The following is a 25,604-nucleotide window of genomic DNA, read 5'->3' as shown; positions in this document are numbered from 1 at the left end:
TATCCTTTTTTGCTGACTTTAGCACTGGGCAAAAGGCAAACTTGGGCAATATCTGATACGAAGATATAGAGGCACACAATTTACCAAAGTGATACTGTGCTTTCTGAGAACAACTATTAACCACTGCTAAATTCTCTCAACTTGAAAGACTGAGTCAGCCAAGCAAGCCTAGCAGAGTCAAGACAAAATGTACACAGACACTGCCAAGAAGGCAGGGACAACTCTAAAAGCCATATCTAATTTCTGCTCTTGGCATGCTGAATGATATCTCATTAGGGGAGAGAGGAAGTTGGCAAGAACTGATTGTACATTGGCCCCACCATCTGTAAATTACACAGGGCCCATGTTGTCACCTAAATCTGCAGGGAAATTTCGGTGATCACAGAAGGTGGAAGCCACTGGGAAGGCTTCTCTGTGAATCCTTCTGCTTGTTGAACATCACGTTTATGGCCTTAGCAACGGTACAGAGTGAATTCATTGTCAAGGAAAATGCACCAACTCGCATCAAGCAAGGGAAAGAAGCTCCTGGGACAAGGCTGACGTGAGCGCAATGACCGAAGACTAAACTGCCACCTGCTTAGGGTGGAATGAAAAAATGCTCCTCGATTGTTGTTTGGTTTTATCAGCAACTGGAGACAGTGACATAAAATATAAGTTAGCACTTAAATTATTCAAGTCTGATAATTCCACAAGGTCTCCAAGTCTGATGAGAGAACTATGGATGTGTAAATACTGAGCTGCAAGTTTCTAGAGGCAACACGTATGAGGCAAGACAAAGGAGATGGAGACTAGCAGACAGGGCCTTACCCTGGCCATGCCTCGATTCCACACGGTATTTAGAGAAGTCTTTTGACATCTTTCTACCCGAGTATCTGAGCAATCCAGAATAATGGTAAAAGTAGGGATATACAACAGAAACGTCTGGGAGTTCAAATCTCATCTGTCATTTACTAGCTGTGTGTACTTGGGCAAGTCACTAGTCAGTTTGTAGTAGTCATCTTTGTAAAAAAAAAAAAAAAAGGGGGGAGGGGTAAGAGCAATCTTTTAAAGTAGAATCATGGCTCACTTGAGAAAATACATGACTTCATAAGAAACCAGATACCTGGAAATACCTGTGAAAGTTCTTTGTAAATTAGGAAGGGTTACACACATTTTAGCTATTACTGCTTCTGCCATGACCTACTCCCCAGGGGAGTGTGATGAAGTGTAAAGAAGCTGAAAGATCTTATAGAAAGCAAGGCATTAGTATGGGAGGCAATACAACATCCAAGAAAAGGCAAAGACTTTGGAATAACATACATTTGGGTCAGAACCACACACCTCTGAAAGCTTGACTACTTAGAAACTGTGACACTGAACTCAGGCATTCATAACCTGAAGTCTGTGGACCTAAAGCTGCTACGGGTGGAATTCAGGAGATTAAAATTAGACAAAAATTATTTACATCATTATTTTCACTAACTTGTAACTGAAATGTAGCATTTCTCTCGATTATGAACATATGCAACTAGTCATAGTATTTTTGCAGTATCTATGACTTTACACCTGTAGAAGTCACAGATATTTTGGTATCACAGTATGACTGTGGCAGCTGTATCTCAAATATGTCAGTATATTCTTTATACTCATCACTAATTACAATTCTGGAAGCTGCTAATCCAGTACCAAAGCTTTCTCATTTAAGGCCTTATTAAAGCAGCACACGGGTTACTATATCAAAATTTTGACAACTGCATTTTAATATAATTGGTTTTCTCTGTAATCTTATATATTTTAGTTTATGAATTCAAGAACATCATTTTGGGAAGCAGTCCACAAGGTTCACCTGCTCGACAAAGGGGTCCAAAGCACAAGAAAGGTTAAGAGCTCCCACACCCTCCCTGGGAGTCCATTTCCTTAAGTGTCAAAGGGAGGTAAGAGCCATGACTAAGGGTCACCGTGAGGATTACAGGTGACACAGTGAGGTGCATTGCCTAATGTCCCACACATACTAGGTGTTCAACTGCCAGAAGCTAATTTGTGTTGAAAGTGATGAGACAAGGGAATTCATTTTCTATCTTAGACATTTCATTCTTTCTAACATAACAATTTCAAGAAAGTTTATCTCTGTTCTTTCAAGGATTTTAGGTTAATGCTTTCATATGATATGACTCTCTTCATTTGTTGGATGGCCTTGCGTGTTGTTTGTGATGGTATGGCCATATGGATGTCTTTTGTTTCAAAGTTTAAACTGCTATTTCTGAAAACGACCTATGCACAGGACAGAGGTGAGAACTCTGGGGAAGAGTCTACACTGTGGCTGAGGATGGGGAGGCCTTTCCAGGGACATACAGTTGACTTAGCTGCACTGCTTTGAGCCAATGGGCAAGGTCTTGGCCATGCTGGAGGAAATGAGAACAAGTTATTTAGAACCGGGAAACACAGAGCTATTTTAAAGCTTGCCAGTGAGAGGGCCTTCAAAGGCAGGACTAGTCTTTAGACTCAGCATAATGAACCTCAATGTGAGAAAATTAAGTAATGTTTCAACTTGAGTCCCAAATCAACAGTCTCAGCAATATGAGAGTACTCTGCAAATGGGAATGCACTAGAGCTACTGAGAGAAGATTCATGGTCTTCTTAATTAACTCTGAGGTGCTGCACATAAGGGGAAAACGATAAATCAAGTAGATTACTGCCAGCAATCTGAATTTCCAAATGAAATAAGAGAGGTGTAGCGCCTTGAGTCATTTTGTAAATGTGTATGGTGGGGGTGGAGGGGGAATCTCCAAGGTCATCTCTTGTGTTATAATTTGCCACTTTGTGATTTAATTTCGTACCACGTGCAAAGTACAAGCCATACAGTCAGGACAGGATACAAAAAGATTAGTAAGATACATATGGGAGGGCAACACCACACACACATATATAAAACTGTAATCCGTTATTCATACATTTATTCAAAATGTATTTATTGAGCACCTGCTGTGTGCAGACAGTGTTCTAAGAGCTGAGGATGGCAGTGATGACCAAGATGGACAAAGTCCCTGCCACCTTGGAGCTCATATTCCGGAGGGTGAGAGACAGGCACTCAACAAGACAGTTAAATAAACAGTGTGATTTTAGGTGGTGATAAATGCTATGAAGAACAGTAAAGAGGAGTAAGGGCACAGAGAGGGATGGACAGGATGCTATTTAAATCAAGGAAGGCGTGCAGGTGACATCTCACCAGGGACTGAGAGGAAAGGAGGAAGTGAACTCAGTGAAGCTCTGACTGAAGTGAGAGTGTCCCAGCAGAGGGACCGACAAGGACAAGAGCCTTAGAACAGGCATGAGCTCCCTGCACTCAAATGGGCAGGTGCTGCGGCTCTTGCTGGGGGAAGGAGAATGGTGGTAAGAAGTGAGGCTGGAGATGTACAGGGCACCTGGTAATAGAAGCCACACTGGCCATGTGACAGGAAGCCACTGGCAGGAGAGGGAGGTGACCTGACTTAGATCCTCCTAAAGTAGAAATACAAGCAAAGTACAAAGCCTGTAGAACAAACAAGGGTTAATCCACACTGCAAGATTATTATTACTGGGGAAAAACACAAATGCATGCAAAAAAAAAAAAACCTGAAAACAACCAGACTATCCACAATCAATAGTGGAATGGTAGAACAAATCATTATGTATCCATATCTTAGAATTTAATGTTGCTATTAAAAAGAATACTTAGATCTCTCTCTATTGACCGGGAAGGATGTCAAATTAAAAAAAGGAGAAGAATGTGTGTATGTGTATATATTATATGTATTATTAACACATATATAACATAACATTTATTTCAGGCTTCATCCCATTTTTATAAAAACAAATTCCACAACCAATCAAACCCCTATATACATGTCTGCCCATAAGGGAGAATGCAGAGAGATACTTACCATGAGGTTAACATTTGTTAACTTAGGGTAGAAGGCTTGGTAGGGGGTTGGGAAGAGAAGAGGAAACTATTAATCCTAAATATATTTGTACACAATTTTAACATTTATATTATTCAATGGTCATAGCAAAATGTGTTAATGCTACAATTCTGAAAAAGGAACTTAAAGATTTAAACGATTCATTCTTGGAGGCTGAGGAACCTTCATAAGACAGGTAGTGTTAAAAGTCGATATTGAAGAACAGGATTACCAGAGCCAGAAGGGAAGAGACAAGAGGCTACAAGCTGAGGACAAAACATGGTGCTGACAGACTGATACTTTCAACAGATCTCTGGATGACAGCTAGTAGCAGACAGGGTTCGCTGGAGAGAATGGAGGCAGGCAGGGAGACTGATGATCTCTTAGGACAATTCAAAACAGGAAGTTAGAGCCTCAAGTAAGTACACAGTAGCAGGGTCAGCACTCAAGCGGCAATGAGGATGCAGATGTTACAGATTTTGTGCCCGATTATTTGGAATGGGGGTGAGGGAAAGAGATGGTTGGAATGTGATTAATGCCAAGCTTCCTACACTAATGAATGGGCGGGTACCATTAAATAACGTTATGAATCCAAAAAAGAGGGGCCATTTTGGAGGGGGGTGGGAAATGGCAATGGACGGGTTGGGCCTGTACTGAACATTCACGTACTCACAGGTAGCGGGGTAGTTAGAAATGAGGACTTGAGCAAACATAGGATCAGCGGTCAGGGAGTCCTCTCCACAAAAGTGATTGCTAAGGTCATAGAATGGAGCAAAATACTAGGGACAGAACTTAGGGAGAAGCCATCATTTTTACGGCAAAGAGGTGGAAGAAGAACCAGGACAGAACAAGTTAATGGGCACGAGAGAAGAAAGGGTTTCAGAACAGACAGCATTTGCTGATGAGGGGATGGGGAATTCCTTTAGGAACTTGACTACAGTACGAAACACTTGAAACTGAATTGTGATGAGTTTAGCAAGGTTTCAACCTGAGAAGGGATTATGGGACAACCTCAAAGGTCCAGCTAAGGTTGGAAAGATCATATGTGAAGTGGGACAAATCATGCTGCTATGTACTTTTTTGTAGCAACTCTCTGCAGCCACTGAGTAGAAAGGCACATGTTAGGTTTACCTGAGGCCGAGGATCAGAGATAGGGAGTGGTCAAAGTCATAGGGAAAAGGGAATTAATCTAACTGCTAAATTCAAAGTTGAATCCAGCAACTAACCTGAGGATGGAGGGAAGTCAAAGCAGGAAGGGCTGAGACCCTCCGAGTCTTAAGGGAAATGTGGTACCCAGGAGAGGACACAAGAAGAGGAAGCTCTGGAGACTCTGGTCAACAGGGAAACTTCAATTTGCGATAATGAATGTATAGGACAAAGTCCATGAAATGAGTTTCTACATAGGAAAAAATACAGGAAATCCAAGTCTATTTCTAGATGGTTTCTGCATTATTGGATCTCTATTGACCTGCAGATTTTGAAGATTTTGAAAATTATAATGCAGCTTTGAACTGGGCTCAAAGATGCATAAAAAGACGACTAGTCATAAATACTGAAGAGTGGACAAAAGAAAGATTTAAAAAATGGTCTGATGTGAATTCAGTTGTATAAGCAACCAGTGTAAAACACTGATTGCCCTAAGAACAAGCTGTAGACTACAGAGACTACTGGAGGCCCAGTTCCTAACAAGTGAATCATATCACCAAACTCTGCCAAGACTCAGCTCACCTCCATGCATTTTGTGCAATGCAACCTAATTGTGTTGGAGCAAGCCAAAATATCACATAAGGGCTCTCCTCCTTCCAGCTTCCTAGTGTCGCTTTAGAGTATATGGTCTTTGCAGAATACAATGAGCAGGCCGAATAAGGTTAGAGATATTACAAGAAAAATCTGGCAGGCGGCCATCTCAGGTTTATTTCAACTGATGTCCATAAAAACATAGGCTAAGAATATGGTAGCATGACATCTGGTGTTTGAGACCTAACAGCATGCAACATGTTTATGGCATGCATTAGGCCACAAACTTCAGTCTGGGGCCGGGGCACACAGCAGAACTTCAGATCTGGTAGACAAAGGAGGAAAATAGGAAAGCATGTCTTGTACTGTAATAAATATGCCTGCTCTCAGGAGACCATAAACAGGTGGTCTCATGAAAAAAAAAAAAAAATTCACTTTTAGATTAAAAAAATCAAATGCTTCAGGCTAGTCTGTATTTAAAAAAAAAAAAAAAATAGGCCAGTGCACACTTGGCTAATTACAGCATTTTTTATGAGGCTATGACTGACTATAATCTGGCAAAAATGAGTCCAACTGAAATAGCAAGAGTGAGGGTTTGGGAGGATTAGGTGAGGTTTTGGAGTGGGAAGAAAGTGGGAAAGAGGAAGAAAGCTTTCATTAAGCAGTTCAAATTCTGGTAGAAGGACAAAAAAAAAAAGCATCCAGACTGATTTTATTTTCATTCAAAACAACCTCTTATTTTGTACATTTTTACTTTAAGTCCTTGGACATGTTTATAATGGCTACTTTTATGTCTTTGTCTCCTAAATCTAATACCTGGGCCATCTCAGGGAAAGTCTCTATGGATTGCTTTGTCTTCCTTATCTAAGGGAAGATTTTCCTGCTTCTTTCATGTCTAGTAATTTTTTCTTGTGTATCAGACATTGTGATATCTGATCCATTCCCATGAAGTCTACGGAATTTTGTTCTAGCAGGCAGTTCAATTTCAGGCTGATCAGATTGAACTTGCGTAGGCCTAGATTTTATTGGGGCAAATCTCTGGAAAGCCCAAAATATTTCCCAAGACTCTCTAACTTGTTAAGACTCACCTCCAAACTCTGTCTCCTCTGAGGATCTTGTGCGGAGGTTTGGTTTTAGGTCTTGCTGCGGTGGCTCTCACACAAGCCATACGCTACAGCAAAGTCCTTATTTCTAATTTGAAGTCTCTCTGCTATCTCAGTTGGATAACAAAGATGTGAATAAGTTGTTTCTCTGCTGGCTGGGAGAGAATGCAACACGGTCTGTCTGTTCCATTCTCATCCTTGTGGCAATCACTCTTTGATAAGACTCAGTCTTACCCTAAACATGTGTAGCCCACCCTCAGCCATGGACTCCTGGAGGACTCTCCTACAGAGTTGTGGAAAGTCTGTATAGCTCCCTCATCTCCAAGTGCATCCCCCTCCCGTCCACATACATATACCCACACAGATTCCCCAACTTAGTTGTCCCAGCTCTGACCTCTGCCTCTTCAGCTCAGTGGGCGTGCTGTGCTCTGCCTGGGCTCCAGCTCACTCCATTGCAGTCAGGACACTGCTGTCAGACAGTGAGAGCCAGCTGACCATGAGGTTTACCTCCCAAGCTTCCTTCCTCCCGGGGGTCGCAGTTTTGCACTGCCTATTGTCAAGAGCCTGAAAACCGTTATCTTCTAAATATGTCCAGTTGTTTATGGAAGGAGAACTAGCGATGGCCGTGATTTTTATACTGCACGCAACAAAAATGCTGAATAAAAGCTGTACAGTATTCCACGTTCATCATATAGCTCTCTCAATGCACATGGGCAGTAGAGCCTCCTGGTTTCTCACAAACGTGGCCCTACAAGCTCTTAGAATTAGCCCTTCACTCACTCACTCATTCCCTCATAAACAAATTCATTCATTCCATAAATGTACGTTGAGTGTCTACTATGTGTTAGACACCATTCTGAGAACAGAGACAGGACTCAAACCTAAACAGTCTGATTCCTGCTTAACCACTACATTATGCTATAATATTTTTCAAAGAAAAAGAGACAAGAAATACATTGGACATGTGGAAAAAAAAAAGTGATAGTTTCTAAGCAAAAAAATAAAAGCTTTATTTTTAATAGAAGCCAGCTTGGTGTCTGAGCTGGTTATGAGAAGTGGAAAGATCACTATTAGAAGAGGGACAAGAGTTGACTGAGTTACCCGTTAGCACAAAATTTTGTCCTTCTTTTCCCCAACTGATCATGAGAAAAATGAGGGTTCTGTGTTTTGAATCAGAAAAAGAATAAAAAGCGATTCTGAAGAAAAGGCTTCAAGGTCCCTTGGGGAAGCTGTAGAAGTAGATGGAAGTGGGTTCCAGCAACCCCCAACACTAGCATTCAGAACCCTAGTCCCGTCAGATGCTTTAAGAAAAAAAGTCCTCTGGGATCAGGTAGATATAAGAACTATATACTCCTCCTGGAAACTTAAAATGCACATCAGCAGGCTAGACACGGTGGCTCACACCTATAATCCTAGCACTCTGGGAGGCTGAGGCAGGAGGACTGCTTGAGCTCAGGAGTTTGAGACCAGCTTGATCAAGAGCAAGACTCTGTTTCTATTAAAAACAGAAAAATTAGCTGGGCTTCATGGCATGTGCCTGTAGTCCCAGCTACTCGGGAGGCTGAAGCAAGAGGATCACTTGAGCCCAGGAGTTTGAGGTTGCAGTGAGTTACGATGATGCCACTGCACTCTACCAAGGGTGACAGAGTAAGACTCTGTCTCAAAAAAAAAAAAAAGCATATCAGCAAAGCAGATAAATCTTGTAGTAAAGAAATCCATTTTATTTAACTCAGTATTTCCAAACTTAATGACTACAGTACCCTATCGTGAATAATGTGTGTGTGTGTGTAAGAGAGAGAGAGAGAGAGAGAGAGAGGAATAGAGGGAGGGAGACTATTGAGTATGCCTTGGAATTATTGTTCTATGAAACACATTTTAGAACTTACTATTTAACAGAAAATGGCACTAAATAAAAACCATTTTTAGAGAAGGCCAATCCTACAACACCTGCACCAAGCAGTACAGGGTGTCCTACAAAAAGAATTAGAGTAGAGCTGTAGCTTAGTTAAAATACGTTTTTGCCAGGCGTGGTGGCTTATACCTGCAATTTCAGCTATTTGAGAGGCTCAGGCGGGAGGATTGCTTGAGGCCAGGAGTTTGAGACTAGTGTGGGTGATATAGCGAGACTCACCCCCCCCCCAAGGGGAAAAAAAAGAAAAAAAAAATTACACTTTTATTAAGTAGTACATGAAATGGATCGATGTGCCAAATTGTATCTAGCCATAATAATTCTTTACATCTTGTACTGAATGCTATTTAGTATATATATTTTAAACTTTAAAGTTAATTTGGAAACTCCAATTTGTCTTATTTTAATAAAAACATATTTTGCAGAGAATATAGTATAATTAACAGCCTTGGTCATGTTCATTATCATGTTTTCGTGTTATGTCAGTTACCAATTTCTGGGGAGTCACAAGTTATTTACAAGTTGCCTTATTAACTCAAGACAGCCACCTGAACTGCTTAGACAATAACCTGAAGGATACACCCAGAGGCAGCCCAGTGCTTTCAGCAACATTTTATGGAGACTCACCTGACTTGACCCAGAAGCTCACCCATTCCCTGCCTCACTGGTGAGTCACGTTGGAGGATAATGTCCTGTGTGCTCTGTCCTCTGCTCTTTCTTTCCTATTGACTGGAGACGCTAAGGCGTCCTTCCCCACTGTGGCTGAGGCCTGCTATGCTAGGATTTGCCTTGCACATTCAACCCAATCCCGTGGTAGCAATATATCATACAGGAATCACTGGTCACCTCTTTCCAAGTGTTTTTACCTTCTGCTGTCTCCTACTGTTTCATCTTGTTAGGTTGCTAACCTCCTATTATCTAGGGCATGGCAATTATTCTGTATCATTTTATGTCTATGTCCCCAGCTGTCCTGTCTTGTTTTTCCAGTGTTAGTGTTCCCAGTCCTCCTCTTACTTTTCTAAATTCTTTGATACTAACTCTTAACTCTCTGATATCCCAACAAATCAGGCCACACAATGGTTAGATTCTGGAGCCTAACTGTGTAGGCTTGCTGTCTACTGCCATTTGCCTTTTTCACTCTCATTTTCTCACAAGTATACGGTGGGGTTTTCCAGAGGCTATTCTGGACACAGCATTGCGGCAGATTGAATGCAGAATCCAAATCCAGCTAAATTCCATTAAGCCATTTAGTAAAAAGACCTGCTTTTATGGAAATCAAGGTTTCTTTTCTATCTGTAAATATCTATTATGTTCAACACCAGATGTTCAAGACTATAGAGCAATTTAAAATAGGTATCTATAAAGGCAACACTTTATTTCCTTCTTTTTATATACTCTTAAAAGCTAGCTCCATTGTAAGGACCCTAACCCTCTGTTGATTGGTCAGTCAATGTTATTGCCAAAGAAAGTTTCATTTCAATGTCCATCAAGGTTGCATAAACAGATACATGAGCAGAAAAATAGTCATTCTTTTCCTGTCTTCACTGCTCAGCAGAATTACAGTTTATTTCCCTCTGAGGTTTAAGAAAAAAAAAAAATCTTTATTTGTTCAATTTTATTTTTTTTAAATAGTACCCTTTTCTGCTGTATTCAGAATACGGCTGTCAAGTTTATTTTCTTTCACATTACCTAACCCTTTATACTATCTTCTTGTATCCATACTGGCTTCCGAACTTTGATACTGTATGTTTTTCCCTTCTCTTATCAAAGGTCCTTAAGACTCTTTTTTAGCATATCTTTCCAATACAGCCAGGCTTGTAGTTGTCTGTTTCTTGGTCCTTTTTTCATTTACTAGGTTTTTTTAGCACCTACAAACAAATATTAGGAGTGTCTACTGTGTGTTAAGTACCATGCTATGAATATGGCGTTAGGATCCCTCCATGTGTAGAGGAGTTAGTAACCTGGGCAACCTTTCATACACAATCCCTCTCCTCACTTAAAGATCATGAATAAACTTATTGATCCAGTACATATGTCTACTTCTCTACCAGCTAGAATTTGATCTCTCAAATGGCCTATTTTCTCAGGGTTCTAAATATAATGAGATATCCAGTTCAAGATCCATCCTTTCCAGATCTAACTTTCAGTTTCTAGCAAATATAGGAGACAGAGGATCCCACCAAATGACATCTTGAGGAGACAACCAAGAGGAAATCACGAAGGTGGGAACATTCTGTGGGACAACTGTGCCATCCCTTCAACAAGTTATTGCCAATAAAAGGGACTATATGCCAGATTAAAAGAGACTTGAGAGACAAAACATCCAGGTGCCTTGTGATATTCTCAACTGGACACTGGAATAGACAAACCACCTAGAAAGGACATGTTTGATCCACCTGGGGAAATATGACCTGTGTATCAGATAAGAATCAAATGTGCTGATGTGGAAAAAGTCGAGATGAATGATTAAAAAGATTGTAAGACAGTATGTATGGCTCTTTGTTAAAATTATATATGCATGTATTTTTAGAAAATAATCTGAAAATTATGGGTTAAAGTCTTACTGGTAGTGATATCTGGGTGGTAGGAATGTGATGTTTTAAATTTTTTTTACATTTTTGTCTGACTATATTTTCTAATTTTCTACATGCTTATATACAGCTGTAATAACAAAAGGTTATTCTAAAAATGACTCACTTTATCCCAGATGACTTATCCAAGAAATTTCACACCCACTGATCATGCCCTTACTCTACAGAATTCCAGCACATCCTACTGCACAGTTTATGCTAAACTATCATACTTGAATCAACTTCTCTGGTGGTTTTCTGTGTGTGGCTCTTGTCCCTATTCTGATTTCTTTTATAGTCCCAAATCATGCCTGGCAGAATATTTATTACTTTAGTGAGTACAACACCTACATAATGAGTAGATATCTGCTGTCCAACATGGCTTACAATATACATACAAAGAATGAAGATGAAAATTTCATAGACTTTTACTAGAATAAGGGTATCATACAAATTTGAGTATACATGGGTGACATATTTTACCCAAAGCACAACAGGCACACTATTGAAAGTTCTATTCAATACCACAATGAATCGATATGCTTAATTATCCTATTCCCTAACATTAGTAGGCTAATATAGATTAACTCATATAACTCTAACGTATAATTAAAGATTTTCAAAACCCTTGCTAATATGGGTTCTGTGAGAAACCCAGAAAAGCAAACATATCTTTATTTGTATCTGGTGTGGTTTTAGAGGTGTTCTACTTAACATACATCAAAAATTATGGGTAAGAAAAAACTGTAGATATTCTACCTCACTTCTTAGGAAGGCTGATAAGTAGAAAACTCAAGGAGACATGCAAACAGATGTTTATTTTAGTGGATCCTTTTTTAAACATGCTTCATAATAGAACTTGAAACTGAACACAGGCGACTCCAATTCACAGCACTATCTGTGCAAGAATTAAATAAGTTTTCTAAAAAGGCACTAAAATTAAACAATACAGATAATTCATTCCCAGCTTTCCACTTCAGATTCTGAACCTCAACTCTGTTACCAAGACTGGAAACACTCTTCACCTTATATAAAAGGGACCGTCAATAGAAATTCATTCCCTGAATTATGAGCAGAGAGTTTCTCTTTCTCATTAAAAACTAGTTTTGCTTTTACTTTGTCTTTTTCACTTTGGAAGTGTGTGTTTTCTTAACCTAAGCTGATTTCAGGTTCTCTCCAAATATTACTGTCTCCTTAATTACTTGAGTTGGCTGAAACACTAAGTCCTCTTTTAGACCTGATATATCAAGTTTGAAACAGTTCTGTAAAGTTGGGCTCACATGTTCAGTTTAAGTAAAAACTCATGTTATTTCACATAGACGGGGTCAGTTGCTGAGAACGTTTTTTACTAAAAGATGAGCTGCTACTAAATAACTTTCTGATATTATTTCAGTTTGTTATTCTGCTATATTCTGATATTCCAACAATGTTTTAAATTCATAAAGTACCTCTTCACCCCAGCATTTAAAGGACTCACTCAAACATAAATCCATTAATTTCCCAAACCTCCCCATGAATTTACAAGAGCATATTCTAACTCTGCATACAAAATACTTCCAGAATGAGCTTATAAATCAGTCATGTTTGCAACCATATTCACAGAACTACGATTCTACATCTCCCCAACAAAGAAACCAGAAAATCCAACATAGAGGTTGCTTTTAAATAAGCTCAAGCAAACATTTTAAGACTGAAAACGTTATTTTTTTTCTACTCTGTTAAAAAAGATACATTTTAAAAAGTAAGTAGCAGATATGAGGTTGCTATAAATTCTGAAAATGGCTTACCTATTAATGTAACTCAGGGCAACATAGGTTGGCTGCTGTAATTCTTGTTTTTCTAAAACACGTGGATCTGTATCTGCAATAAAAACACAATTATGATTTTTCAGGTTTTGCATCAGAATATATGAGGCTACCTAACATAAAGTAACAGAGGCTAAGCAGGGAAAAAGATTAATTTAGTACACCTCTTTTTAAAGAAAACTCAGTCAGCAAAGCACAATCATTTGTTCATTCATTCATAAATAACAAGATATTGCATTACTTTTCAAGGGAATTCCAAACATCAACAGTGATAAAATGTCCATCTGTCACACAAACTCTTGCACAATCCCCCTCATAAATATTGGTTTTCACTGCGTACAGTTACAATGTTGGCATGGTTTTCGGTGGTTAATCGGCCTAAGAAAGAAAGTCTCTGTTAATTATGTTCACTTCAATGCTGGAACAAATTAGTTTCCATTGGAAGGCTCCATCAATTTGAAAATCTACTGAGTATTGTTCTTACTCACTGAACACTTTCCTGCATTTGGATTCATATTCTGGAGGGCAGCTCTTCTCCTTTTTAAACGTATAATGAGTTTATTATAACTTTTCTAGACTCCCAATCAGAAATTCTCATACTGGTTCAGCGTCAACAAACACCACATTCACCAGAGGGGTTTTCCCCTCTAAGAGACAGAATTCAACACCATAGCAACGCTCTGTAATGCTGCTTCTCCAGCACAGCACCAAAAAAGTACTATTCACAACCAGAAACGTATTCTCAAACTTCTCACATAGAGAAATGATTGCATAAACATATGCAAAAACAATATGTATATAAGTAAGAACATAAAGGGAAGAAAGTAAGAATACATTTTTATTTTCCTCAAAAAAGGTTCACACACCTCACACCGATTCCTTTTCATTATAACCTTGTGTAAAACTATCTCATTATTAGAAATCGTCCAGCTGCACTTGGCAGTCACACCTCCTTTGATGTAATGACAGATGTTGTTTCCAGCACCTTTGCACAGCAAGTGTTTACTGCACATGGTAGAGGTAAGATACATGCACTAACTCCAAAGTGTATTAACAGTTGATGGGGGTGGAGAAGCAGGCACAGTGGCAGAGAACACGGGTGGCAAAAATGATAGTGTAAAAATCAATTGGCAGCGCTTTCAATTCCCAGACTAAAACTGGACAGCAATGCCAGTTTTATTCCGAGTGTTAAAAGTTAAGAATCTCATGTTCTCTTTATCATTTTTCCAATGCCAAGAATTTCAGGGACACACTATTCAGAAATCCTGCTTCCTGGGTCTTTGCCACTGCAGGTCCTTGAAAGCCAAATTCTGAAACAAGAGACAAAGATTCTCTGAATGGCTCCATGGAGTTGGGTCGCGAGGTTTTGGCAGTGCAGATGAGAACAAGAGCAGTGACTTGGCATTTCCTCCCACTCCTACAATGATTATATTTGCAACTGAGGCTCTTCCTCAATCACTGGCCTATACCTAAAATGAGTGGTTCTCTAAATACAAGGAAACTACTCTTCAAGGGGAAACTCAGTTTTCAAACACAACCTTACGCTCATCTAAGTTTGCTGTAATCGCAATGCATGTCCACGTTTCTGAGAGGAAGGTACTTGCTGGAGAGGAGTCGGTGGAACAATGCTCAGCAAGGAAAGGTGTTTGTCCACAGACACAGGCAAATCCAAATGCAGGCAGTCCCCTTGTGCAAACGGGGACTGACTTACCAATCCTACAAGGGCTTTCTAGGTGTTCAACGAGGTAAGAAACAAGAGATTGGAGATAAAAACCATGAAACTGAGAAGAAGAAAGGAGGAAGATAAGAAAAAATAAAGTAACGATTACAAATGCCTTTGAGGAAAATTTCTCAAGTGCTTATAAAATGGTTTCACCTCAAGTTTAGATACTGATGACGGATGGGCTTCACACTGAGACAGGGGCCCGAACTTGAGCTACTAAACATCATTCCTTCTGCAACAAGGATTCCACTTTCAAACAAAAAAACAAAACAAAACCATTCCTTTGAAGAGCCATCCAATGCATCATAACAGAAGGTACATTCTTTTGAAAGAAAAGAACACCATTCTGAGTCTAAAATTTGTATACAAAGGGGAAAAAAGAGACCAATAAACATTTTTATATCTTTTGTTTTTGTCTTCATTCCTGTAACTGACCCCCAACCTAACAGTATTCCCACAAACCATAATCATATAATTTCTAAAATATCTTAAGTAGTACTCCTTCTACAAGCTACCTTTTTTTCTCTTTTATTAGGGTGTGTATATAGATGCACACAAATACATTTATATTATTCTTCTCTTCTTCAAGCTCTGGTATCTCTTTGGGGAGGAGAAAGAAACTTATGTAAAATTCTACATTTCTCTGATGCTCAAATAAATGTTTTTGGCCCCTGACAGTCACACAAACTGCATGTTGTACTCTTGATTCAAAAAGAATCAAGAATGTTCAGCACTCTACTATTTGCAAAGCAAGGTTTTGGAATTTTGTGTCTTACTTTGCTTTAACACCTTCCATAACCTATGCTAGACTTATGGTCACATGTCCTCAAATTATAAGTGGGAAACAGACTTCTGGAAGCTTCCAGATGCCACCCTTTCCAAGACAAAAAGACTGGAAGCCCCTCGGGTAGGATTCTCTTCTTTCTAAAATGCAGACTCTGGTAACCAACAAGACAGTGGAACTTCCAGACAGATGAACACTGGACCTAAAACCTTTTTTTTTTTTTTTTTAAAGATTAAATATTTCCTTAGACAACCTCTAGAACACCCATTAAAGCTTTGAATTCTTAAAATGAAATGGGGCACATGGTGCTCACAACCCAGGAGAGGCTGCACGAATGCGGCTGGAGGATCAGCATCAGCTGCTGGGCACAAGAGAACATTGCTTCCGTCACTCGCTTCCTGGCTGGCTGCTGTGTGGTGATCATGACTCACCATTTTATGGATTTAATTACGCTCTTGAGCACTTCACATTCAATAAAAGTATAATAGCTGCCTTCACTACATCTTCCTCTTTGACAGAAATGTAACTGTCTGGTGCTAAAAACTCTACAGGAAAATATGAGAGAGACAAGAGGATTTTTGCAGCAGGGCGTTTTCCCCAGGTTCTGCACAATGAGGTACTTCTCACGAGGATTAGGAAGATAGAAGGAACATTATCAGGATGAACTGCAGAGAGTGACACTGTTCATTGTTACGCTGAGCTGTTACCGTGTGAGCCACATCATTCCTTACACCATAAACCACACCTTTCAGACATTTTTTTGTATATGACCAGTTGCTACAATAAGGAATATAATATAAAATGAAATGACCATAGCATACAAGCTCCCGGATATGTCTCTGGCTTGTTTGTTTATGGTGCCAATAAAAATGTGGAACTGGAACATTGGCTACAATTGCCCAGAGATGTAATCTACCTCCACAAATGGTCTGTGGAACAGAAACATGTGAATTTTTCAGAGCCACATAACGCTCCTTCAGCTGGCGATTTGGCAAAAGAGTAAGCATTTCTGTAACATAGCTGCGCATAACAACACTCCACCGCTTTTATATCGCTAAGAAGCAACAGGAAGATAAACCCAAACTTTCTCAGCAGGGCAAGGTTGAGCCGAACACACACATGCATGGATTTCAAATTGACTGAAGGCTGAAACAGTTCAAATATTAAAATGTATTTTAAAATACTCAAGCAATAAAAACCTATCAACTAACTCTAAAGTTTCTAAAACATGGCATCCTCTAAAGTAGACGGCAACGTGTCTATCGGTACTATGTCAGGGTAATATTTTGAATCCGTAACTCTGTAACAAGGACTTGGTTACATGATGCCAGACACAAGTTCAAAGTGGAAGCTTTCTGTAGCTCATGTGGTCCTAGTGACTCATAGGTTATAGGCTCAAATTGCAAAGGGCTCAAGGTCACAGCACTAAGCTCCCATTGCTTCTCAGGTGGCAAGCAACACAGCAAAGCAGATGGCAGAAAGAAGGAAAGGAGAGCATTCAGACTCTTCTCCAAAGGAACTGGAATTGCGATGTGACCAAGGAAAGGCAAACACCATAGGCCACCTCGTGCAATCCGTAAGGCCTCATTCACTGGCTTTGCTGTCCCCAGCACTGAAAACCAACGGCAGCCAAGTGTCTGGATTCTGATAAATAGTCTTTGGTAGTGCTATCTTCAAGCCTAAACAAAAACTTTATCAGGGTAATTTGCTGGGTCAACTGAGGCTAATTAATGAGCTCCTGGGCTTTGGCTATGCTTTCGCTAGTCTAAATTGCTGGGATTTTATATACCTGGAACTACTTATAATCTAAGAAAGTCAGAAACCAGCCACATTCCTGTCTTAACAAAACTAACAGTTCTCTATGGGTCATGAGCTATTTGCAGGCTGGGAGGCAACAGTGAGGGGAAGATATGATATCACTTCCCTTGCTGACTTCAAACTCTGTATCATCCAAACATCAGATTCTTTCCTACGTGACCATGGCCACCGTGGGAAGCCTGAAAGCATGGGAAGGCAGGGAGATCTGCAGCACTGAAGACCCTGGAGAGGCAAACGCCCACCCAGCCTGACGTGGGATTTTGAAGATCTGGGCTGGATATACCACTTTTCTTTAGAATCACTCAGTACTAATGAATGGGTGCAGTCTCTTCTCACTCTTCCCCTAGCTGTTGAACTTGTAAAGCCACAGAGTTTTAGAGTTTGTTCTAAGCCTTCCACAACATTCTGGGCACAGTTTGCTACATCCTCCTCCTCCTCACTCTGCACCACCTTCCTTCCTAGCATTATCACTACTCTTGTGCTGCTGGATATATCCTTTCCCCCTCCCAAGCTTTTCAGAGGCGAAGTACTTGTCTCAACTTCTTTCCTCTTCCCAGCACTCAGCTCAGTGCCTGGCATGCAGGAGATGCAAAGTAATTATCGAATAGATACACTGATCAATTAATTTCATGAGAAAATTGAAGATTTGGGGTTAAAGGTGCCAGATTAATCAAGGGCATCTGTTTCCCTCATCAAGGCCCCACTAAAGTGGAAATAAAGGAATAAAAAACTCACCAAGGATAGAAGAAAGGAAGAGGAGACATCATCAGGCAAGTTATTTCAACTCGAGTTTTGAAAGATGGAAAACCCACATAGGAGTAGAAAGAGACCCAGAGAGAATAGATGAAGCTACAACCTCAAGTGCCTGTGGTGGAGGAGGCCCAGGGCCAGGAGCTGAATGCCCTGCAGAGCCCTGAAAGGCCTTGGACTTGGAGGTGTCAGGTATGGCAAAAGGCAAGGAGGGACGAAAATGGGAGGATTGTTTCAAAGGTTGATTATCCAGGGACACTGAAGTGGGCACCAAGCATGGTGGAGGGAGAAAGAGGAGGGGAGAGTACAGGGCTGAAAACAGAGCAGTTAAAATGGAAATATGCTGACTTCACTGCTCCCAAGAACACTGGCAGCCAGTCAGGAAGATTCTTCTCTGATTCAGTTAAGTGGGCGCAGGGAAGAGCCTGCCAGATGCCAACACCTGGTGATTCTCTCATTAAATGGTCTCCTTACAGTTAAGTGCATGGTCCACAAGCTCCAACCCTGCCTCCATCCAGAGCCTCCTAGCAGCCTTTCATTGCCTTGGTTTTAAATATGAGCCTAAGAACAGTCAAGGAATGATCACTAGACACTGGAGGAAAAGTCTTGAACCTGAATGAGAGATACCAAAACAAACAAATGGGGAGGACAGGAAGGAGGGAGGGAAGGAGGAAGGAACAAGGTAGGCAGACATAAGCAAAGGAACAAACAAATCAGGGTGTGGGAGGTTAAGTGACACATCTACTTACACAAACCCAGTACTTGCAGGGCTGGGACCAGAAGCACTGTGTCCTGAGTCCTACTAGGCCAGCAGTCTGACCACTAAAAAGGTTGCTTCTTCTCTGGAGACAATTCAATACCATCCAGTTCTAACACTGGACTCCACATAAACAATCTTCACAGCTTTCTTAAGCATAGTTCTATTGCAACTTTCACTCCACTTGTAAGACTGAATTTGTTGAACCAACAATTTACAAAGACCAACTTTTAATTCATGGCTAGTTTACTTCAGCTGCTGAAATAAATACGGCTTGTTGGCAATGGCCCTTTCAAAAAAAATCCTACAACTGCACGTAACCAGCCTTTGAATGGATCAACTTTTCCTTAGTTTACAGACACGTCATTTGAACCTTTTCCCAAGCCATAATTTCCATTACAGGGAAGTCAGTGCAAATTTCAGTGAGATTCTTGCTTTCCCAAATTCAATGTGAAATCCAGATGAAGTTAAGTGCTGCCGTAAACTTTATGAGTTAAATATCTAAAAGTCGGGGACGCTGTGCAGCACAACAACACCATCTATTAAAACAAGAATTCATGTTCACATTTGTAGCCTGAGTTTTCCTGCCATAAGTGAATGAATAAACATTATTCAACCAAGAACTCTTTGGACAACGCTCCAGGAGGCTGATTTATAAACAAACAATGTTGCAGTCTTCCCTATTTCTGGCAGGCCAGTGGGTTAAAGTTATCAGAAATAGATAGTTTCTAAGTAGGATATTTTCCTACCTCTTTACCAACCCATCAAAGTCCTAGGACTGGTTGAATTTTTCCCTAAGTATAAGATGTGTAGCCCCATATCTATGAAAATGACACTATCAGTACATAGTCTTCACTGGTGATGGGGTATGGTTTATCCACCAAAGCTCTCACCACTCTCTCTTACACCTTGACAAGAGAACCTGCCGGAGACCATCATGGCTGCCAGGCATGCTTGTGAAGTATCCAACCTACACATCTGTATCTAGCAGCTCTGAAGACTTGGGGTGCTGAGACTAAACAACAATAAAATTCTTTCAAACTGGAGTAAGACCAAAACTTGGTCCCATTTAATCCTACAATCATGTGTGCACACACACACACAAATATACATGCCTGCTTTCCACAGAAATGTACCTGATGATGGATCGAAGCAGCATACAAAAGACCATAAAGGAGCTTCTATATCACCCCTGCCCATGAAAACGGATTGTAAGGAGGTATCTGGAAGAGAAGATAGCTGCTGGTGAGTGAGGCTAAGTGATAAAAGAAAAGGCAGGAAAATGAGTCTCTCAAATTCCTCTCTCAGGGCTGGAAGGGAAATATCTGTTTATGGAAAGGAGACCTTCCCCTTCTTCTGCCCAGTACTGGTTGCCCAGGAAATTGTCATCTTCCAAGGCTCTGGCCCATATATCACCTCTACCATGCACTGTACTATACATATTTACAAATCTGTCTTATCACCCCACTAAAATGCAAACTCCTAAAGGGACCAGGTCTTAGAAGCTATAAATCCTAAGCCCAGTGCTCTGTAAATAATCAATGCCCACTATGATATACACCGAATAAACAAATGAATGCTCCGGATATGCAGTAACACAAAGGACACAAAAGTAAGCATCCAACTCAAACAGTTCTGACTAGGAGAGTCAGACAGACAGGAGAGGAAAACAGAACCATGCGCAAATGACTGTATCAGGATATATAGATATCTACATAAAAAATTCATACCACCAAGCACAGATGTGCTGAAGGCTACAAAATGATGCAAAATTCAGAATAACAAGGGAAGGAGGGCAGATAGGGCTAATCTGAGAAGGCTTTATTGATGACTGGGAACTGAGCCAGGTTTTGGTGGGAGTGAGCACAGGGAGTCATTCACAGGCAAGGGCAGGAAACCTAAAAATGGCATTAAGTTTGAGGCAGAAAGCACAGGGGAGAAGTCTGTGGGTACCAGGGAAAAGCAGTAGGGTTGAAGAGCCCACATCCATCAGTTACAGAGATACTTTAGAAGAGTGGTTCTGAGGCTCCGTGCAGTGGCTCATGCCTGTAATCCTAGAATTTTGGGAGGCTGAGGCAGAAGGATTGCTTGAGGTCAGGAATTCAAGACCAGCCTGAGCAAGAGTGAAACCCTGTCTCTACAAAAAAATAGAAAAATTAGCTGGGTGTGGTGAAGTGCACCTATAGTCCCAGCTACTCCAGAGGCTGAGGCAGGAAGATCACTTGCACCTAGGAGTTTGGGGTTATAGTAAGCTATGATGGTACTACTGCACTCCAGCCCTGGTGGCAGAGCAAGACCCTGTCCCCCAAAAATAATAAATAAATAAATGAAGAAAGGTTCTGAGTCATGGGCAATTTTGCTCACGCTCCCCTCCCTCCCTCCCCCTCGGACATCTGGCAATGTCTGGAGAAACTGGGGGGAGGGTGCAAGTGGTTTCTAGGGGGTAGAGGCCAGGATGCTGCTAAACATCCTCCAACACACACATACGATAGCCCCTACAACAAAGAATTATCTGGCCTAAAATGTCAATAGTGCCAAAGTTGAGAAACCCTGCCTTAGAGCTATATCGGTACCACGAGGAATGGTGCTATCACTCCTAAACTGCTTCTAGGTGATCATTCCTGCTATTTTCTGTGGTCTAAATCAAGAGGACAGAAGGCTGGTCAGGAGGCAACAAAAGAATGGCGCAGAGGTTGTTTGGAGCTGGACAAGAGCTCTGGCTTTCTTAAGGACGCCAAAGAAATGGAATTCATTTCAAAAAAGACATACTGAATTCCTGCCATGTGCGAATTGGTCAGGGGAAATTCTAAGCCAGTAGGTTCACAACTGAGCAAGAAAGATGAACCCAATTTATAGTTAACAATAATTCAAGACAGACTATGATGTGTGTTCACTATAGAGGCATACACTAACTGCTCTAGAAACAAAATGTGATTCTCTGTGGGAATCAGGAAAACTTCTTGAAAGAAAAATTTACGTGACCCTTGAACAAAATCTGCAGTCAGAAAAGATGAGGAAAATGGTGAGTCTGAATAGAAAATAGTTTGAGCAGGTGAGCAGAAGTAGAAAACAGCAGGGACTGGTGAGAAGTCCAGTGCAGTTGGAACTCTGCAAGAGGCTTGAAATGCTAAGAGTTCAGACTTAATTTTGCAGGCAACGCAGAGCCACTGAAGGTATAAACTGATATGGTCTGTGTTTTAGGAAAAAAAAAAAAACAGTGGTGGTGTAGAGGATGGGGGAGAAACTGGGATGCAGAAATATAAGATTTGGTGATTTTTCTTGTGTTATAGATCGGAGTGTCTCATTACCAAAAATAAAGAAATAACTAGAAAGTGAAAAGGGTTTGGTAGATGAGAAAATGAGGTCTGCTTCTGATGTGTGGCAAGATATTTTGCAGAACCAAGACGTCTAGGCCTCAAAGGGAGAGATAAAGGACTCATGATACGGATAGAAACTGAAGTGCTGAAGAATCCCACCATAACGCCACACATTCCAACAGGCAATTGAACCGGAGCACGTCCCTCAAAACAAAACAATGATGATATACAGTAAAACCCCAACTATCCTGATTAAAAACTCGGTTATCGTATAACATAGCCAAGTACTGGCTGAGAACCTACTGGACCCAGTAGAATTCCAGCAGGGATAAAGAAAAGGCCAAGGTTGTACTTCATCTGAAACCAAGTGAACAGTTCATTTCACAAGGGAGTGAGTACAAAAGACTAGAGGAAAAAAGAACTGAGTCAAAATTGGCCCTGGGTTAGCTGATCTGGAACCTGAGTCTCCAAGGCTCACTATTATAATCACCCTCTCCTTGGAAACCTCCTTCCCACTTTTTGATGTTGCTTATGACTATAGTGCAACTCCACACAAGTCAAACTGACTCGATTTAATACTAGTTGCGTAACTTCTCCAAGTCTCGGTTTTTTTCATCGGGAAAATGTTAATAAAGATAGTACTTTCACCCTAGGATTAAATTAGCAATGTGTTAGGTGCAGCTACTGGTCAGTTGTTTAGTCCAAAAGTGTTTTAAAATTGAAGTCTGCACTGTTGTAGATTATCTCCATTTTATGTGGCATAATGATGCATAGAAAATCTAAGAACTCATCACTCACATGTGTGGCAGGGACTGCTGGCTGCAGCCCAATAGTTGTTTTCCCCTTTTTCCTCCCTAATACTTAGGAACATGGCTGCCTGGTATAAAGACCACACTTCCCAGCATTCCTTGAGCCAGGTGCACCCATGTGACTAAGTCTTGGCCAATATGATGCAAGGCTTCAGGAACTCTCCTTAAAGGCATGTACCTTTCTTTGTGGTAGTTTTCCTTCAGGCTGACTGCAAGAATGACTGGAGCTCCTGCAAGTACTCTGGACATGAGATAACCTTGGGAACAGAAGTCATACATGGTAGAACACCACAATAGGAGTCTAGATCCCCAATCAGGTCCCCACACTGCTCCTGGACTGACGACCTCTAGATTTCTCTAATGTGAGAGAAATAAACATCTCTTCCACTTAAGCCATTGTTATTTGATGGTTTTTCATGAAGTCAAACCAAATCTTAACTGAAACACAAAATAACCAATGTTAGTTTATTTTGTTGGACTGGAAGCTCTAATCTGAAACATAAAATATTTCATGTCTTGACTTATTTTTCTAGATTAAAACAAAAAAAACCCCTCAAAAAATCATATCATACTAAACTCATGGAAAGGAAAAGAAAATCAGAGTAAAATCACACCCACATCACCACAGCACCTATGGCTAACTCTAAGTTGGGATGGTTGAAGAATGGGAGAAAGAGGAGGAAAAAACCATCATGTCAAATTATGGCTCCTTTGGTTGCTTTAAGACTTTCTCCAGAATTAGTTATTAGTGGGCAATAATGAAGCAAATTGCACATGCACATTGCTTCTGAGTTATGAACAATACAACCAGCAGTAACCTTTGAAACTGTCAGGATCTCTTCGGGCAGGCAATTAAAGTGAAAAATGAGAGTGCGCACAACTTCCATCACCCAATACTACATGTAATACCACCACCTACAAACACACACATAGGAGTGGGACTCCATCTGAATATTTATTCATGCAGATCTGCTCCCATTTGTTCCTCTTCTTTTCCTGTAACCCATTCCACCTCCACCTGCCAAAAAAATTTTTTTTTTCCCTTTAAAGGGCAGCTCTGACATCATGCACCGCGTTTCTTTGAAACCTACATACACTGTGACATCTCTCCTATCTGCATTGAAAGAAATTTCCTTCCCTCTCTCTTGACCAAAATATAAATTTAGGATAAGCTTGGATTCTAGAGGAAAAAAGTTGACAAAGAAGTGAACCCAATTAGGAAAACAAAAAATAATCAAGACGAAAACAATCAATAACTGATATTTACAGAGGGTATATATGTCAAGTATTGGGTGCTAGGCACTGAAGATCCTACCACCTGCCCCCAACAAATAAAGGCCCCAGCTCTCAGGTAGACTAGACTCTAGAGGATGTGACTTATATTGATCTAAGAATGATCAAGTACAGAAATATCTGCTTTTCTGCTAAAGTAAAGGAATCACTCACTGTTTGCATGTTTTGTGATTTAAGTACCTGGAAGAACTTTAGGTAAAGGGCAGGGATAACCACAGAGGGAGAAACCTGACGAGCCTGTTGGAATAGGTCTTCCCAAGCTAAGACATCCCCTTGCTAGAAGCCTAAGATCCGATGCCTAAAGATCCTATCTGCGAGTCTGTCTCCTGTGGTTTCAGCCATTTCTGTACCAACAAATACCTAGAGACCAATGGTTTCCAGCCAGAATCACAAGTTAGTATCACCTGGGTAACTTTCAAAATATTCTGATGCCCAGGACCCATCCCCAAAGATTCCAATATGCAACTGAGGTTGATAATTACTATCACACATTCTAAGAAGGCTTAAACACCAGAAAAGGGATAGAGAACTGGTTGGGAAAGTTATTAAACAAAATAGTTTACACTTTTTTCCAAACTCAAAAGGCAATCATGAAACTGAAAATGAATTATTGAAAATGATTTAAAAGTTTTATGAATAAGTTCAATGTCCAGTGAAATCTTTTCAATTCAAACCTCACTTGGGGCTTAGGTTTTTTTTCCATCTTCACTTTCTTTCTATATTAAAACTTGTAAGCTTAGTAATTATGTAGACAAGTTAGTGTTTTCATGTATTTTTAAAACCAAATCACAAACAACCCTTGAACTGTGAGTGTTTTTCATCTAGTCAACTAGTAAGGGTGTTCTGACAAGACCTCTGACTGGGAACCATCTATTTTTCGGTCATTGATTTTCTTCACAGTGTCTGCCTAAAATTAACACAGCTGCATCACCTGAGTTGTTCTGTGGCTCAGAATTTTCTGTAAGTCAGATTGGCCTGAACCAGTGTGGTTTTCCTGTGCTGTTATTATTCACCTCGGTAACAAATCAAGCCATGTCCAAGCATATTAGTTTTCCATCTTAGAAGCCAGTTTTGTCAAGGATTTGGCAAAAGGAATCACCTTCATTATTTCCCATCTCCCAGGGACGCCCAATCATTATTAAAAAAAAAAAAAAAAAAAAGAGAAGCCACAGAGAGAAAGAGCTGAACATCTGCACACAGAATGACCGGACGGCTCTTCCTAAGAGTTACCAAACGTAAGTGCACATACAGCACAGCTTACTCAGGTCGACGTCTGATCCAAGGAGCTCTGCCTGGCCAGCGAGGGGATCAA

The 25,604-nt window shown here is 40.5% G+C and overlaps 1 protein-coding gene across 1 annotated transcript in view; it reads right to left on the bottom strand.

Annotated features, from left to right (window-relative positions):
• JAZF1 (JAZF zinc finger 1) overlaps positions 1–25,604 on the bottom strand; it is a 328,048-nt gene that overhangs the window by 124,566 nt on the left and 177,878 nt on the right. The window contains exon 2 of the mRNA XM_069462295.1: positions 13,024–13,096. Coding sequence (XP_069318396.1) covers positions 13,024–13,096 — 73 coding nt within the window. The remainder of the gene's footprint in view (positions 1–13,023; positions 13,097–25,604) is intronic.

The sequence above is a fragment of the Eulemur rufifrons genome, chromosome 29, assembly GCF_041146395.1.
Source record: "Eulemur rufifrons isolate Redbay chromosome 29, OSU_ERuf_1, whole genome shotgun sequence".
NCBI classification, from domain to species: Eukaryota; Metazoa; Chordata; class Mammalia; order Primates; family Lemuridae; genus Eulemur; species Eulemur rufifrons.
The sequence above is the reverse complement of the archived record's forward strand: the minus strand, read 5'-3'. Positions and strand labels throughout refer to the sequence as shown.